Below are 12,876 nucleotides of genomic sequence, written 5' to 3'. Positions count from 1 at the left end.
CAGTTTCCATCTTCAATGATAGTGGGCCTAGGTCCACTGTTCCCCTGTGTTAAAACACATGCACCTAGGCCAGCCAGCATGGTTCAGTGGTTGAGCGTCGACCCATGAACCAAGAGGTCATCAGTTCGATCCCCAGTCAGGGCACATGCCCAGGTTGTGGACTTGATCCCCAGTAGGGGTGTATGTTTCTCTCTCATCGATGTTTCTTTCTCTATCCTTTCCTCCCTCTCTAAAATCACTAAAAATATATTAAAAACAAACAAAACAACAACACATGTACCTAAGTTAAGGGAATGGTCTTTGTGTGCTTTGGGTCATTAGTGAACTCCTATTCTTTGATGAGAGAGCAGCTCTGCATGAAGCTATTTTAAAATTGTATTCTGCTCAGCATTTTCATATTTTTACAATGATCTTACAGGTGATCTTAGTCTGAAATCTTGCTGGTACGAGATGTCTTCTTTAATAGGGTGTGAAAGTTTTCCCCATATACATTAGGTACAGTTTTATAGCTATTATAAGTGGAATCTTTGTCTTTATGTTTTCTAACCAGTAGCTGTTGGTCTATGTAAAATCTATTCATATTTGTATTTACTTTGTAAGCATTTTCCTCAGTGTATTTTTTATTATTCCAATACTTCTATTGTTAATTCCATCAGGCTTTTCCTATATAGACTATTTATGAATAATGATAATTTGAAAGGAAAAAATAGATAATACAATAAAAAAAATTGCAACTCCTCAAGATAATGGAGTTTCTTTTCCTTTCTGCTATATACTCTACTTTGCCAAGTGCAGTGTCTGATATACAAGAGCTTCTAAAATAACTGATTTAAAAAGGACAAATGAGACATATATGGACTTAGGCAATTACTGCTTTTTCACAAACTCAGTAATATTTTATGAAATTAGTCATAGGAACTAAAACCTCAAATATATACATGAAACTGCATAAAGAAAAATAAATGGCTGATTTTTATATTACAACATAAAATTAGAAAATGTTTAACAAACAAAAGCCTTTCCTACAACATTGCTGGATTTTTAATTAACAGGAGGATAATTCAAGAACAGAAAGGAAGGAGCGAGGGGCAAACCCTTTCATTCAGTTGAGAGAGCTTTTGGCAGAGACAGTCCAAAGGCAATACAGAGAACAGGATTAAATGGCTGTTGACACTGACTGATACCTTCTGTTCCAGGGTGAGCTGATACTTCTGTTTGACTCTCTTACACTTGTTGAACCACGTATTCTCGTCCATGATGAAAGGAGGCCCCACGTTCTCAGGAGAGCTGCTCTCACTGCCACTGCTTCCCAGCGTCCTCAGCTCCTCCTCATCACTGCTGATACTGTCAGAGCTGGGAAGATTGAACGTTTAAAAAGAAAGTTAATACTGTGTTCCACTTTGATTTTTAAGAAATACTTCTGTATTTTCAAGCTACTGGTGAGCAAACTCTAAAATATTTAACACTAAATATACCATTATAATTAATTATAATATGAAGATTTTAGTTTCTCAAAATGCCTTTTTAATATTTTTTTAATTTTTCCGTAATGAATATGTATTACTTTTTTAAGTTTTTAAAAGTATTACAAAGAGTATTACATATGTCTCCTTTCCCCCCTCCCTTGACCTTCCCCCCGCTTCCCCTACCCCCAGTGTCTTGTGTCCAATGGTTATGCTTATATGCATGCATACAAATCCTTCGGTTGATCTCTTACCACCCCCGCCCCCCAACTCTCCCCAGCCTTCCCACTATAGTTTGACAGTCTGTTCGATGCTGCTCTGCCTCTGTATCTATTTTTGTTCATCGGTTTATAATGGTCTTTATTATCCATAAATGAGTGAGATCATGTGGTTTTTATTTCATTGGCTGTCTTATTTCACTTAGCATAATGCTCTCCAGTTCCATCCATGCTGTTGCAAATGGTAAGAATTCCTTCTTTTTTACAGCAGCATAGTATTCCATTGTGTAGATGTACCACAGTTTTCTAATCCAATCATCTGCTGATGGGCACTTAGGCTGTTTCCAAATCTTAGCTATGGTAAATTGTGCTGCTATGAACATAGGGGTGCATATATCCTTTCTGATTGGTGTTTCTGGTTTCTTGGGATATATTCCTAGAAGTGGGATCACTGGGTCAAATGGGAGTTCCATTTTTAACTTTTTGAGGAAACTCCATACTGTCTTCCATAGTGGGTGCACCAGTCTGTATTCCCGCCAGCAGTGCACGAGGGTTCCTTTTTCTCTGCATCCTCTCCAGCACTTGTCCTTTGTTGATTTGTTGATGATAGCCATTCTGACAGGTGTGAGATGGTACCTCATTGTTGTTTTGATTTGAATATGTATTATTTTATTCAGTAATTTGAGGAGGGGCAGATTCTGAAGGTTTCTTAAAATTAGGAACCTAATAGAATTTTTTTAAAATGTGTTGAATACATGTATATTTGGTTGGAAGCAATTAAAATTTTAAAAGATTGGGTCAGTTAGGATAGTTTAAATATTTTTAAAGTGAAAAACTAAGGTCAGAAATAAGTGACTAGGTTGAAGTGGCATTTCCCTTTTCATTTCAGTGTCTGTTATATAACAAGTTGGTAGGAAGCCTTTAGTACATAAAGGAGAGAAAGCTATATGTACATTTTTGGATTTGTGCATCAAAGAAAGAAAGTTGCATGAAAATTCAGGAAAAAAAGTGGTTAAACAGTTGAGGACACAGAGTAAAATCATTAAATCCATTCTGAGGGCACTAATTGAGAAGGTTCCATAATTATATCTTTTAAAAAGCCTTGTAATAATTAATACAGCTTTTATGTAAGAGAGGCAGATTAGTATTTACATTTAACTTTATATCTTAATTTAAGTCACTTCCTAAATCACAAAAATAGCCTTTCCATCTTCATGTTGATGGCCAACCTCCTATCTCTAGCTGTGATCTTGCTCTTTAATTTCAGACTTGTGGGCCCCGTTGCACAAACTCGCTGTGTGACTGTGGACAAGTTATGTAAACTTTCTATGTTTCAGTTTTCTTATTTCTCACTCCCTTTTAGGGATTAATGAGTTAACAGAAGTAAAGTTCTTAGAATAACGCCTTCCATATAATAAACATTCAATAAATATTACTACTATCACTTTACTAGTATTATTTTGAACTATTCATTATCTTCACAAAAGGTACTATAACTCAACATATCCCAAAACAGTATAATGTTATGCCTATTCAAAACATCTTATTGCTGTACTTTTCAGGCTCTCGTGTACTAGAATTATCCCTTTTCCTACGGAATCCACTAACTTCAGTTAGAAAGCTTGGCACCATGATACTCTATGTATCCTTCTCCCTCAGCATCCAAAATATCTTCCCACTCCTAGCTCTGAAATAACAGTGACTTCTCTCACTAGATGATTATCTTGGGGACAAGAAATGTATTATTTTTCAGAAGTTCATGAAGTTTCTATACTCTCAACATCTATGTTTCTTTCCTACATTAGGTACTCCATAAATAACACATCGTGATTGTGTGTGTATACATTATATTACTTTCACTTTCTTTCTCTTTCCCTTACAGCTCTGGCCTAATTATAACATTTTAGAAGTATGTAAAGATCATCATTCTATTCAGGAAATCAGTAAGTGAAGGCAGACCGTCAGAAAAATCTATGGATTTCATTTGATCAATTTTCAATGCTGATGAGATTACGGGAAATCCATAACTCTCACACAAGACTGGAAATTGGTACAACTGTTTTATAAAAGTAGACTTTAAGAGCCATAAATTTTTTGTTGTATTTACCTGAATAACTCTGTAAATTCAAAATAGAAATAAAAAGAAAATTGATTTGCACAAACATGTTCATTACTCTTTTCTTTATAATGAAGATAAAATGAAAAACAGTCTAAATAATTAATTACAGTTTTAAAATCTCAATGGATGATTACAGAGCAATTAGATTTATTTTAATAACTACAGCAAAAAATACATGTACTTTTTAAAAACTACATATATGCTGGGATTACAATTATATAACAAGTGCGTACTTATATAAGTACTAAAAATGCAACTGGAGTTTATATTTATGAATGATTTCTGATATGAAATAAATGTTTTATAAAAAGCAATTTTAATCAGATGAATATATTGTGCAACAAGACATTTAACAATAAATTTGGATTTCAAGAACATATTTCTAAATGTCAAATACCTTTGGGTAAACTTCAAATATGGTGTGTAGTCTATTACAGCAGGAAAGCAGCCATCCAGTCCCTCTCCCTTTAGGCAGAAGCTAAGACAACAGACAATAAATATTCCATATTCATATATAAAATTTTAAATCAAAGTTAAGTTATAAACAATCTGTTAGAGACATTTATTTCATCAAATTGTAGGTAACATTTTTTGTTTGTAATTTAAATGTTACTTGTTACAAATAAATATCTCAATAAAGATGTTTTACCTTCAATCTAAATGACAAAGAACTGTACAAGTTAATACTGTTACATAAACATATCACACAAAAGTAAAATACAGGGTGTCCCAAAAACTGGATATACATTTTGTCAGCTGATTCTATTACATTTTGGAAATGAAATGTACTTTAATAAATACTGCCTTTATAAGTATTCAAAGTGTGTATACATTTTGGGGGGATACCCTGTATACTGAGAAATCTTTTCAAACATCATTTCATAAACCTTTTATGATGTAACTAGAGAATTTTCAAATGAAGATTTGTTCATACAAGTTCTCAGGTGACACTAAGTATTCCTAAAAAGATCCGGATAATTAGAAAACGAGGGTTTTTGCCTTTGAACATAATGCCCCAAGCAGCAGGGAATGTGTGGCCCAGGCCTGCAGCCTGCCCACCGTTTGCCTGGAGCCTGAGAACGGGGCTGTCCAGGTACACAGTGGCCTCATCTGCTCTCAGTGAGTAAATTCACAGAGAAACATGAATGGATAACAACAGAAGATTATATTGAAACAGTGGAAATCAGCAGTTTCATAGAGGAAGCTTTGGGAGATGTTGTTTATTATAGTCTGCCTGAAATTGGGACAAAACTGAACAAACAAGATGACTTTGATGCTTTGGAAAGTGTGAAAGCTGCTAGCAAACTCTATTCTCCTCTATCAGAAGTAACTGAAATTAATGAAGCTCTTGCAGAAAGTCCAGGATTTGTTAGCAAATCTTGTCATGAAGATGGTTGGCTGACCAAGATGACACTGAGTAACCCTGCAGAACCTGATAAACCAATGAGTGAAGAAGCATGTGAGAAATACATAAAATCTATCGAGGAGTGAAAATGGAAACCCCCTCCACTAAATAAAGTAGTATAAATCAACTTTAATGAAAGAAGAAAGAAAGAAAGAAAGAAAGAAAGAAAGAAAGAAAGAAAGAAAGAAAGAAAGAAAGAAAGAAAGGAGAAAGAAGAAAGGTGTCCAGCCAGTGTGGCTCAGTGGCTGAATGTTGACCCATGAACAAAGAAGTCACCAGATTAATTCCTGGTCAGGGCACATGCCCAGGTTGTAGGCTCCATCCCCAGTAGGAGGCGTGCAGGAGGCAGCTGACTGATGTTTCTCTCTCATTGATGTTTCTATTTCTCTATTCCTATCCCTTCCTATCTCTCTAAAATAGTGGTTCTCAACCTTGGCTGCACATTAGAATCACCTGGGAATCTTTTTAAAATCCTGATTTCTGGGCCTCATCCTCCGGAAATTCTGTTTCTTGGTTACTAATGTTGTGGCCCCACCCCATAACAAAGAAACAGAATTTCTGGAGGATGAGGCCCAGAAATCAGGATTTTAAAAAGATTCCCAGGTGATTCTAATGTGCAGCCAAGGTTGAGAACCACTGCTCTAAAATCAATAAAGACATTTTTTAAAATGAGGGTTTTCTAAACTACTTAAATAGGTGAAACAACTTGTATCTTAAATCTAAAAAAAAAAAAAATCTTCTAATGTCCAGTCAATGTTTTTTGAGGCCATGACAACAGGGAAAAGGTTAAGTAAAGCCAGTAAAAAACTCTAGATCTCCTGGTTTCCCAATCCAGTAATCTTTGTTTTGTATAATGGTATATACAGCTAGTTTCCTGAAGCCAATTCCAGCATGACAGCAGGGCTGAATCTGGGAATGGCTGATGGCATTTCCCCAAACCTGAATAGGATACATTAAATGACTGTTTGCTGCCAGACAGCTCAGGGCATCCTAATCTACATGTTATTGCCTCCTACTGGCCAAACACCTTAAGAGCCATAGGCTAATTCTCCCCAATCTGACAATGGACTCCGTATAGGAAACCCTGACCCTTTGAAGTATATATCTCTGCCTGGCCTCATGATAAATTGTGTTAATAAAAAGCTTGGGGTCCTGAGAGGAGATCATCTTAGTTTCCTTTAAACTGGGCTCCTCTGACCCCCACACGCCTTTCAAAATTATACTTCATCTCTGGACTCCTATTTAATTTACAAACAGCCTTCTCCAGATTACAGAACCCTTCCAGATGCCGGAACAAGAACCCCGGCATTAATGGCTTCACGAACTAGGGATTCCTGAACCCTGGCAGCACCAACAGCTGGTTTTTGTTTTATTTTTTTTAAAAAAAGGTGTTTAATTTTAAGATTACTATTGTTAAATTGAGAAGTATACAGATTAGCAGTTAAAAAATAGTCATGGGGATACAAAGTACAGCATAGGAAATTTAGTCAGTAATCTATACTAATAAAAGGGTAATATGCTAATTAGAGTGGATGTCTTCCAGACGACCTTCCAGACGTCCTTCCGGACAAAGCCACAGTGGCTGTGAAGGGCCCAGGCTCAGGCCAGCAGTGGCAGCAGCAGTGGGGTAATGGGGGCGGTGCCTTCCCCTGATCCACCAGGTCACTTAATGCAGAGGGAGGCCAGACTATGGCTTAGGCCAGGGCTGAGGGAGAGGCGATTAGGGGCGATCAGGCCAGCAGGGGAACAAGTTAGGGGCAATCAGGCCGGCAGGGGGGCAAGTTAAGGGCAATCAGGTCAGCAGGGGGGCAAGTTAGGGGCGATCAGGCCAGTAGGCAGAGGCAGTTAGGGACGATCATGCAGGCAGAGGGGTTAGGGGGCAATCAGGCAGGCAGATAGGCGAGCGGTTAGGAGTCAGTGGTCCTGGATTGCAAGAGGGATCTTCCCCAAGGGGTTCCAGATTGGAGAGGGTGCAGGCCAGGCTGAGGGATGTCCCCCCCCCCCCCCCCCCCGCACATGCACAAGCCAACCTCCTGTGGCCGGCCAACCTCCTGCGGTCCCCCCCAACCCCCGGGGGCTGGCCCCGACTGGCCCCGATCCGGACTGGGTGAGAAAACCCAGATCAGCCCCAATCACCAGTCAGGTCAAGGGACCGCACTCGTGCATGAATATGTGCACCAGACCTCTAGTATTGTAATAACTGTGCACGGTGCCAGTTGGGTACTGGAAATATCAGGGGCAACACTTTGTAAAGTATATGATTATCTAATCACTATGCTATACACTTGAAATGAATACAAAATAATATTGAATACAAACTATAATGAAAAAAATTTTAATTAAAAAAATTTACATAAAAATAAAATAAAACATTTAAATTTTTAAAAGAAAACAAAGATTACTATTATCAAAAAGAAAAAGTATATCTTCTAGCAAGATAAAGAAATATTTAAAAGATGTAGATTAATTTTTCAAAAGAAAAAATTCCCCTATGAACTCCTACCTCCTGGTTTCTTTGGGAAATTTGTAGAAATACTTGTTCCAATATATTAATATCAAGGGCATGCAATTTTTCCAGATTTAAATACAGAGAATTAATTTAGCAACATTTTATATGGGTTTCCCTTCATTTACAGAAACATTACTAATGTATCTTTAAGATAATTGTTTTTAACTGATTATATAGCATCAATGGGTTCCAATAAATCATTCTTCTCCCAGGTTGTTGTTTTTTAAATGAAAAAAGAACATTGTACAGGATTTAGACAGAGCCAGTAGCTTGCCCTATAAAAAGCTGACACCCTTAGAGGGATTATAAGACAACCTCCATATTCCACCATGTTTATCCTAAACAATTAAGCTAATTAACCTAATATGACTTTTTAAAGAAAATTTTAAAATGACAAATATTTTGAAAAGGAAGTAATTTACTAGAAAAAGGTAACCTCAGTGAAAATGGGCAGCATTACTTTTAAATTAAAGACCTAAAAGTAGATTTTAATTTAAACTTATTTTAATAATATTCTTGGATTTTAAGTGATATATTTAAATAAAAATATAATATTTCCTTCATTCTTATGTTTGAGTTCTTGTTATAGATGAACCTTTTACTTTCAGTATAATGTAAAATCTTAGATGAGTTAAAGAAATGCAAAAGGATGCTTTCATAAATCTAAAAAGAAATTACAATGTCCCTTTTTAGTGCTTGTAATCTTAGTCTGAAATCAATTCATCTTGTTGATAATCAAAGTAAATATTAACAGAATGTTTTATATTCTAGATGCATAACACAAGAAACATAAGACATCCAAGATATCCTGTCCGGATTTTCTTTATCTCAATACATGAAATAATAAAAATCTTTCTAGCTTTGAATCTACTTTTAGTGTCTTTCTTTTCATTTTAAAGCAGTAGTTGAAAAATAATAAGAGATAAAATCCAAAACCTTCCTTCAGTTGTACCAGAGTCCAGATTTTTCTGCTTGGGGAATGTAGTCTAAGCTTTCTTTTTACCCAAACTGGACAGCAAGCCTGTAAGTTAATTCCTAGAACTTGAGACAATCTTTTCCCTGAGAGCAAATCGATTTGGAAAAAGGTTGTCATTTAAAAGGGAACAACATGAATCACATATCAATATCCAACTATGTGCTTTTCTTAGAAAATTGAAAGGAAAAAAAAATCATAAGTAGAAACCATATAAGGTAGCATCATTTAAAACTGAATACATTTAGGGAGGATTAAGTACCTGAAATCAATAGCATTGAGCCCAAGCAGCATGCCAGCAAGCATATTTGCTTCCTCACCCAAGACAATTGCTCCATCTTCATAAAATCTTCTGAAAAATGAAATGGGTGAATACATAAATATTAAAAACAGGCAAGTTTCATCTAGAGAAATCAGAGCCCATGGTAAACTAGAAAGAACTAAATTGTATTTAGTTTGTCAAAATAAAAACATAATTGGGTCACCCAACCCTTACAGATATTTAGGAGGGGGGGGGGGAACCCTTCTCCAAACAACAACAAAAATCATTCTAAGTGTTTCCACTTCTCTTAAAAAGAAACCCCAAAGTGACCCTTTAAATGTGTCTAGACTGCCTAGCATTTTTCCCAGTAGTGAAGCAATATAAAGGTACTAGTAATCTGAAAAGTGGCACATTCACAATCATCTATACTAGTTTTTTTTTCAAAACTAAGTAGACTCTTGTTCTAAACATGGGACAAACACAAACATACATTATGTTTTTCTGTAATTCCAAAGGTTATTACCTAAATTAAGAAATAGGAAGGTGTGATCATTAGTAATTTATGCTAACCTTTGACACTGGAATACTAATGGGGCAGATGGGCTACCAAAGTGACTGTATATGAAAAACAAAATTTGACAAAATGTGAATATTAATATTCTTGCTAATTCTTATAAATCCTTCTGTTTTGACTAATGTTAGTTTTTAAAGTATAATTTTATTGTAAAATAAATATTTTTTTAAAAATTGTAATATGGGCCTTATAGGTATTTTTCCACAAAATAATGTGAGATAACTGAGAATATACTATGCAAAAACTAATTTATGCTTGGTAACCAGGGATCCTTAAATTGCTATACCTATTTATATTACACATAGACAATGAGCACTAAGATATAACACCCCACCCATTTAGCAAAAGATATGTGTCCTGCTTTTTTCCTGGATTTGAGTTTTTAAAGCTGAAAACGATTTTAGTATGTTCATAATTTCACCATCAATTTTTAATAGTTCATGTTTTAACAAATACTTTTGCAAACACATCATTTGATACTTGCAAAAAAAGCCCATGAAGTAAATGCAAAAGGAATTGTCATTAGTTTCAAATTCACCATCAAGAAAAGAGGTTAAAACAACTTCCCAAGCTCATGTTGATAAACTGCTCAAGGAAAAAAAAAAAAAAAAAAACCCAAACAATTCTTTTTACTCTAAGTTCTATATATTTTCTATTAAATATATTCTATTTATTGTAAAACAAAAATAATTATAGAGAATTTAACTTCTGTCATGGTTTGTAAGGAATTTTAAATGAATAAGAAGTAATAGGAAAATAAGAGACAACTATTCACCCTCTAACAGATGTTAAGTCTGCAAACAAATATGGTAGGAAGACTAGCTTGGAATAGATGTTTGGTGTTTCCTTGAAAATATGGGAATTGCTATTATTGACTTATATAAAAGAAGGAAAACCAAAACTTTTAGCCTACCAAAGATTAGTAAAGTAAATGGAAGGAATTTCTACATATTCAATTGAGGTGTTCCACAAAAAGGTAAAGATATTTAGATAAATCTACATAAATGAGATTTTATCCCACCACAATGGCTAAATTGGCTGTTGACAGAATATTTTATTGACTCTTGGAAGAACTATGATTCCAAAGGTTCTAGATCAACAATTTCTATAGGACATATGCTTTAGAAAATAATCCTGGTTTTTGATACTGGGAATGACCCTTTATTTCTAGTATTTCCCTATATAAGGTAAGGTCTACCATTTCTCCATCTTGAGCCCACCATGTTTAAAAGTACATTTTAAGAATTAGATCACAACTATTCTTGCTTGCTTCCTAATGTCAGCATTGTATTAGAGACTGTTTAAGAATACCAAAAACAATCACAAACTGTCTGGTTTTAGAGATTTTTTTTTAAGTCTAAAGGTCTTTTATATGTGTATATAATACTGTTATAATGAGGGGGTTTTTTGCCTCTAGTTTTACTAATGATTTTTTAAACTAACCAGTGAAATGCTTGCTATATGGGAAGTCAATAATTCCACTAAAATAAAACCTTACGTGAAGCATAATACTGTGCAGACTTGATTTAGATCAACAGTCTTACTGCAATAGAGGGGAGGGAATAATAAATGGAAGAGGAAGGGTTAGTTAAGAGAATTGTCCATTGTATGCTGAACTTTTTCATTATTAGTTCTGGTTAAGAAAAAAAAAAATTTGTGATGTCCAAAGGGAAGGGGGATTAGGTTGGGTGGAGGCATGCAAAGGGATGGGGCGGGGGAGGGGAGATAGGGACATCTGTAATAGTGTCAACAATAAAAATAAAGAAAAAAAGCTTGCTCAGAAAATACACCTTGAAGTTTGAGTTAACATTTTATAAATAACTTAATTCAGTATTTAAAAGAATACCAAACTATATAAAAATATCATATTGTTATCATTTAACAAAAGACAAACCATCCATGTGTATTACGGAGGCAGAAGCTGTTAGGAAAAGCTAATTTTTTATTCCCTTAATCAAACCAACTCATCAATAATTTCGACTGAAAATATGATTCCTGCTATCAGCACTCTTAAAGAATTCAAAAGATTGTAAACTTTCAACCTCTTCATTTTATCTCATAGAAAAATTGGAGCATTAATAAAGTTGCACTTATATAACCAAGGTTATGTAACGAATGAACCAAAATAAAGTCTAAGGTGACTAATACAATGATAAGGCATACACTAAAAAAGTTCCCTTTTGTTGAAAATATTTTTCGTTCTAAAGAAAACATTTTTATATGAAGGATCTAACCGAAACAGTGTACTGAATTGCAAACACATAAATATTGAAAGTACCAAGGTGAAAAATATATATGACTTCCATTTAAAGTTTTATATATAAGGGGGGGCAGACTAGAAAGGAGTCAATGGGGGGAAAGGGAACATCTATAATACTTTCAATAAAGATTTTTAGAAAAAAGAAGTTCTGTATTTTAGAAGCAAATGCAAATTGTAAAGTACTATTTGATATGACTGTAAGCTGGAAGAAAAGCCTCTATTTTTTTTATTAGGTATACTTTTCCCAATTACTTTTAAGTTGACTAGAAAAACATTAAAAGTAGAAAAAGTCAAAATAATACACTAATAAAAATAATGCTTTTCTCTCGTCACATGTAATTTAACTTTAATTAAAATATGTCTCTATCGTGCTCTCCTTAGCGTTCATTCTATTAAGCTATTTTAAGGCCTTTCAGGTATTTCAATAGAAAATATTCTTTGGGCGGGATCCAAAGTGAACAACGAGTATAAACTACGTTGATACTGCACAGTATCATGCTTTCAAAATTTCCTTTTATGAGTCAGAAATATTCTACAGACTGCAAGTTCAATATTAAAATGAGAAAGGTTATCGTATAAGAAATTTCATTATCAACCTTCTTACTCTCTTCCCCAATTTAGTCTTTATATAAGAAACTTTGAGGAAATACGATTCTCCACCATGGTATGCAGAACAGATTACAGTATTATAAACGAATGTTTTATTCTATTCAAATTCAATCAGAATGAAAAAGTAACCAAAAAGTAAATGTCCAAAAGTCTTGCTAAGAACGTGAGATCCGTTATTCATTTTATCAACAAATACAGGGGTGAGCAAAAGTAGGTTTACAGTTGTAACAGAATTAAATAATACAATAATTAAAAAATAATAATTCAAGAATACATTCTGTTTCCTGTACTCACGGCTGTAAACCTACCTTTGCCCATCCCTGAATTAGAAACTCCTGCTAGGTGGCAAGAACTGCCTGAGGTACTAGAGTTAAAACGATGAACAAGCTAAATATGGAGCTTGTTCCCTCTCTATGGAGCTTAGTCTAGGGGAGAGGACAAGCAACAAATGAAAGAAAAAGATAATTAGAGATAATAAATAGTA

The 12,876-nt window shown here is 34.6% G+C and overlaps 1 protein-coding gene across 6 annotated transcripts in view; it reads right to left on the bottom strand.

Moving 5' to 3' along the window:
• Window positions 1–12,876, bottom strand: part of RUNDC3B (RUN domain containing 3B) — a 107,077-nt gene that overhangs the window by 29,712 nt on the left and 64,489 nt on the right. For all 6 annotated transcript variants that reach the window (XM_081102571.1, XM_081102572.1, XM_081102575.1 and 3 more), the window contains 3 exons: window positions 8,950–9,039; window positions 4,198–4,278; window positions 1,185–1,353 (listed from right to left, as the gene is read on the bottom strand). In XM_081102571.1, the coding sequence (XP_080958697.1) occupies window positions 1,185–1,353; window positions 4,198–4,278; window positions 8,950–9,039 (340 nt within the window). The remainder of the gene's footprint in view (window positions 1–1,184; window positions 1,354–4,197; window positions 4,279–8,949; window positions 9,040–12,876) is intronic.

This window comes from Myotis nattereri (assembly GCF_964212035.1).
Source record: "Myotis nattereri genome assembly, chromosome: 11".
Taxonomy (NCBI): domain Eukaryota; kingdom Metazoa; phylum Chordata; class Mammalia; order Chiroptera; family Vespertilionidae; genus Myotis; species Myotis nattereri.
The sequence above is the reverse complement of the archived record's forward strand: the minus strand, read 5'-3'. Positions and strand labels throughout refer to the sequence as shown.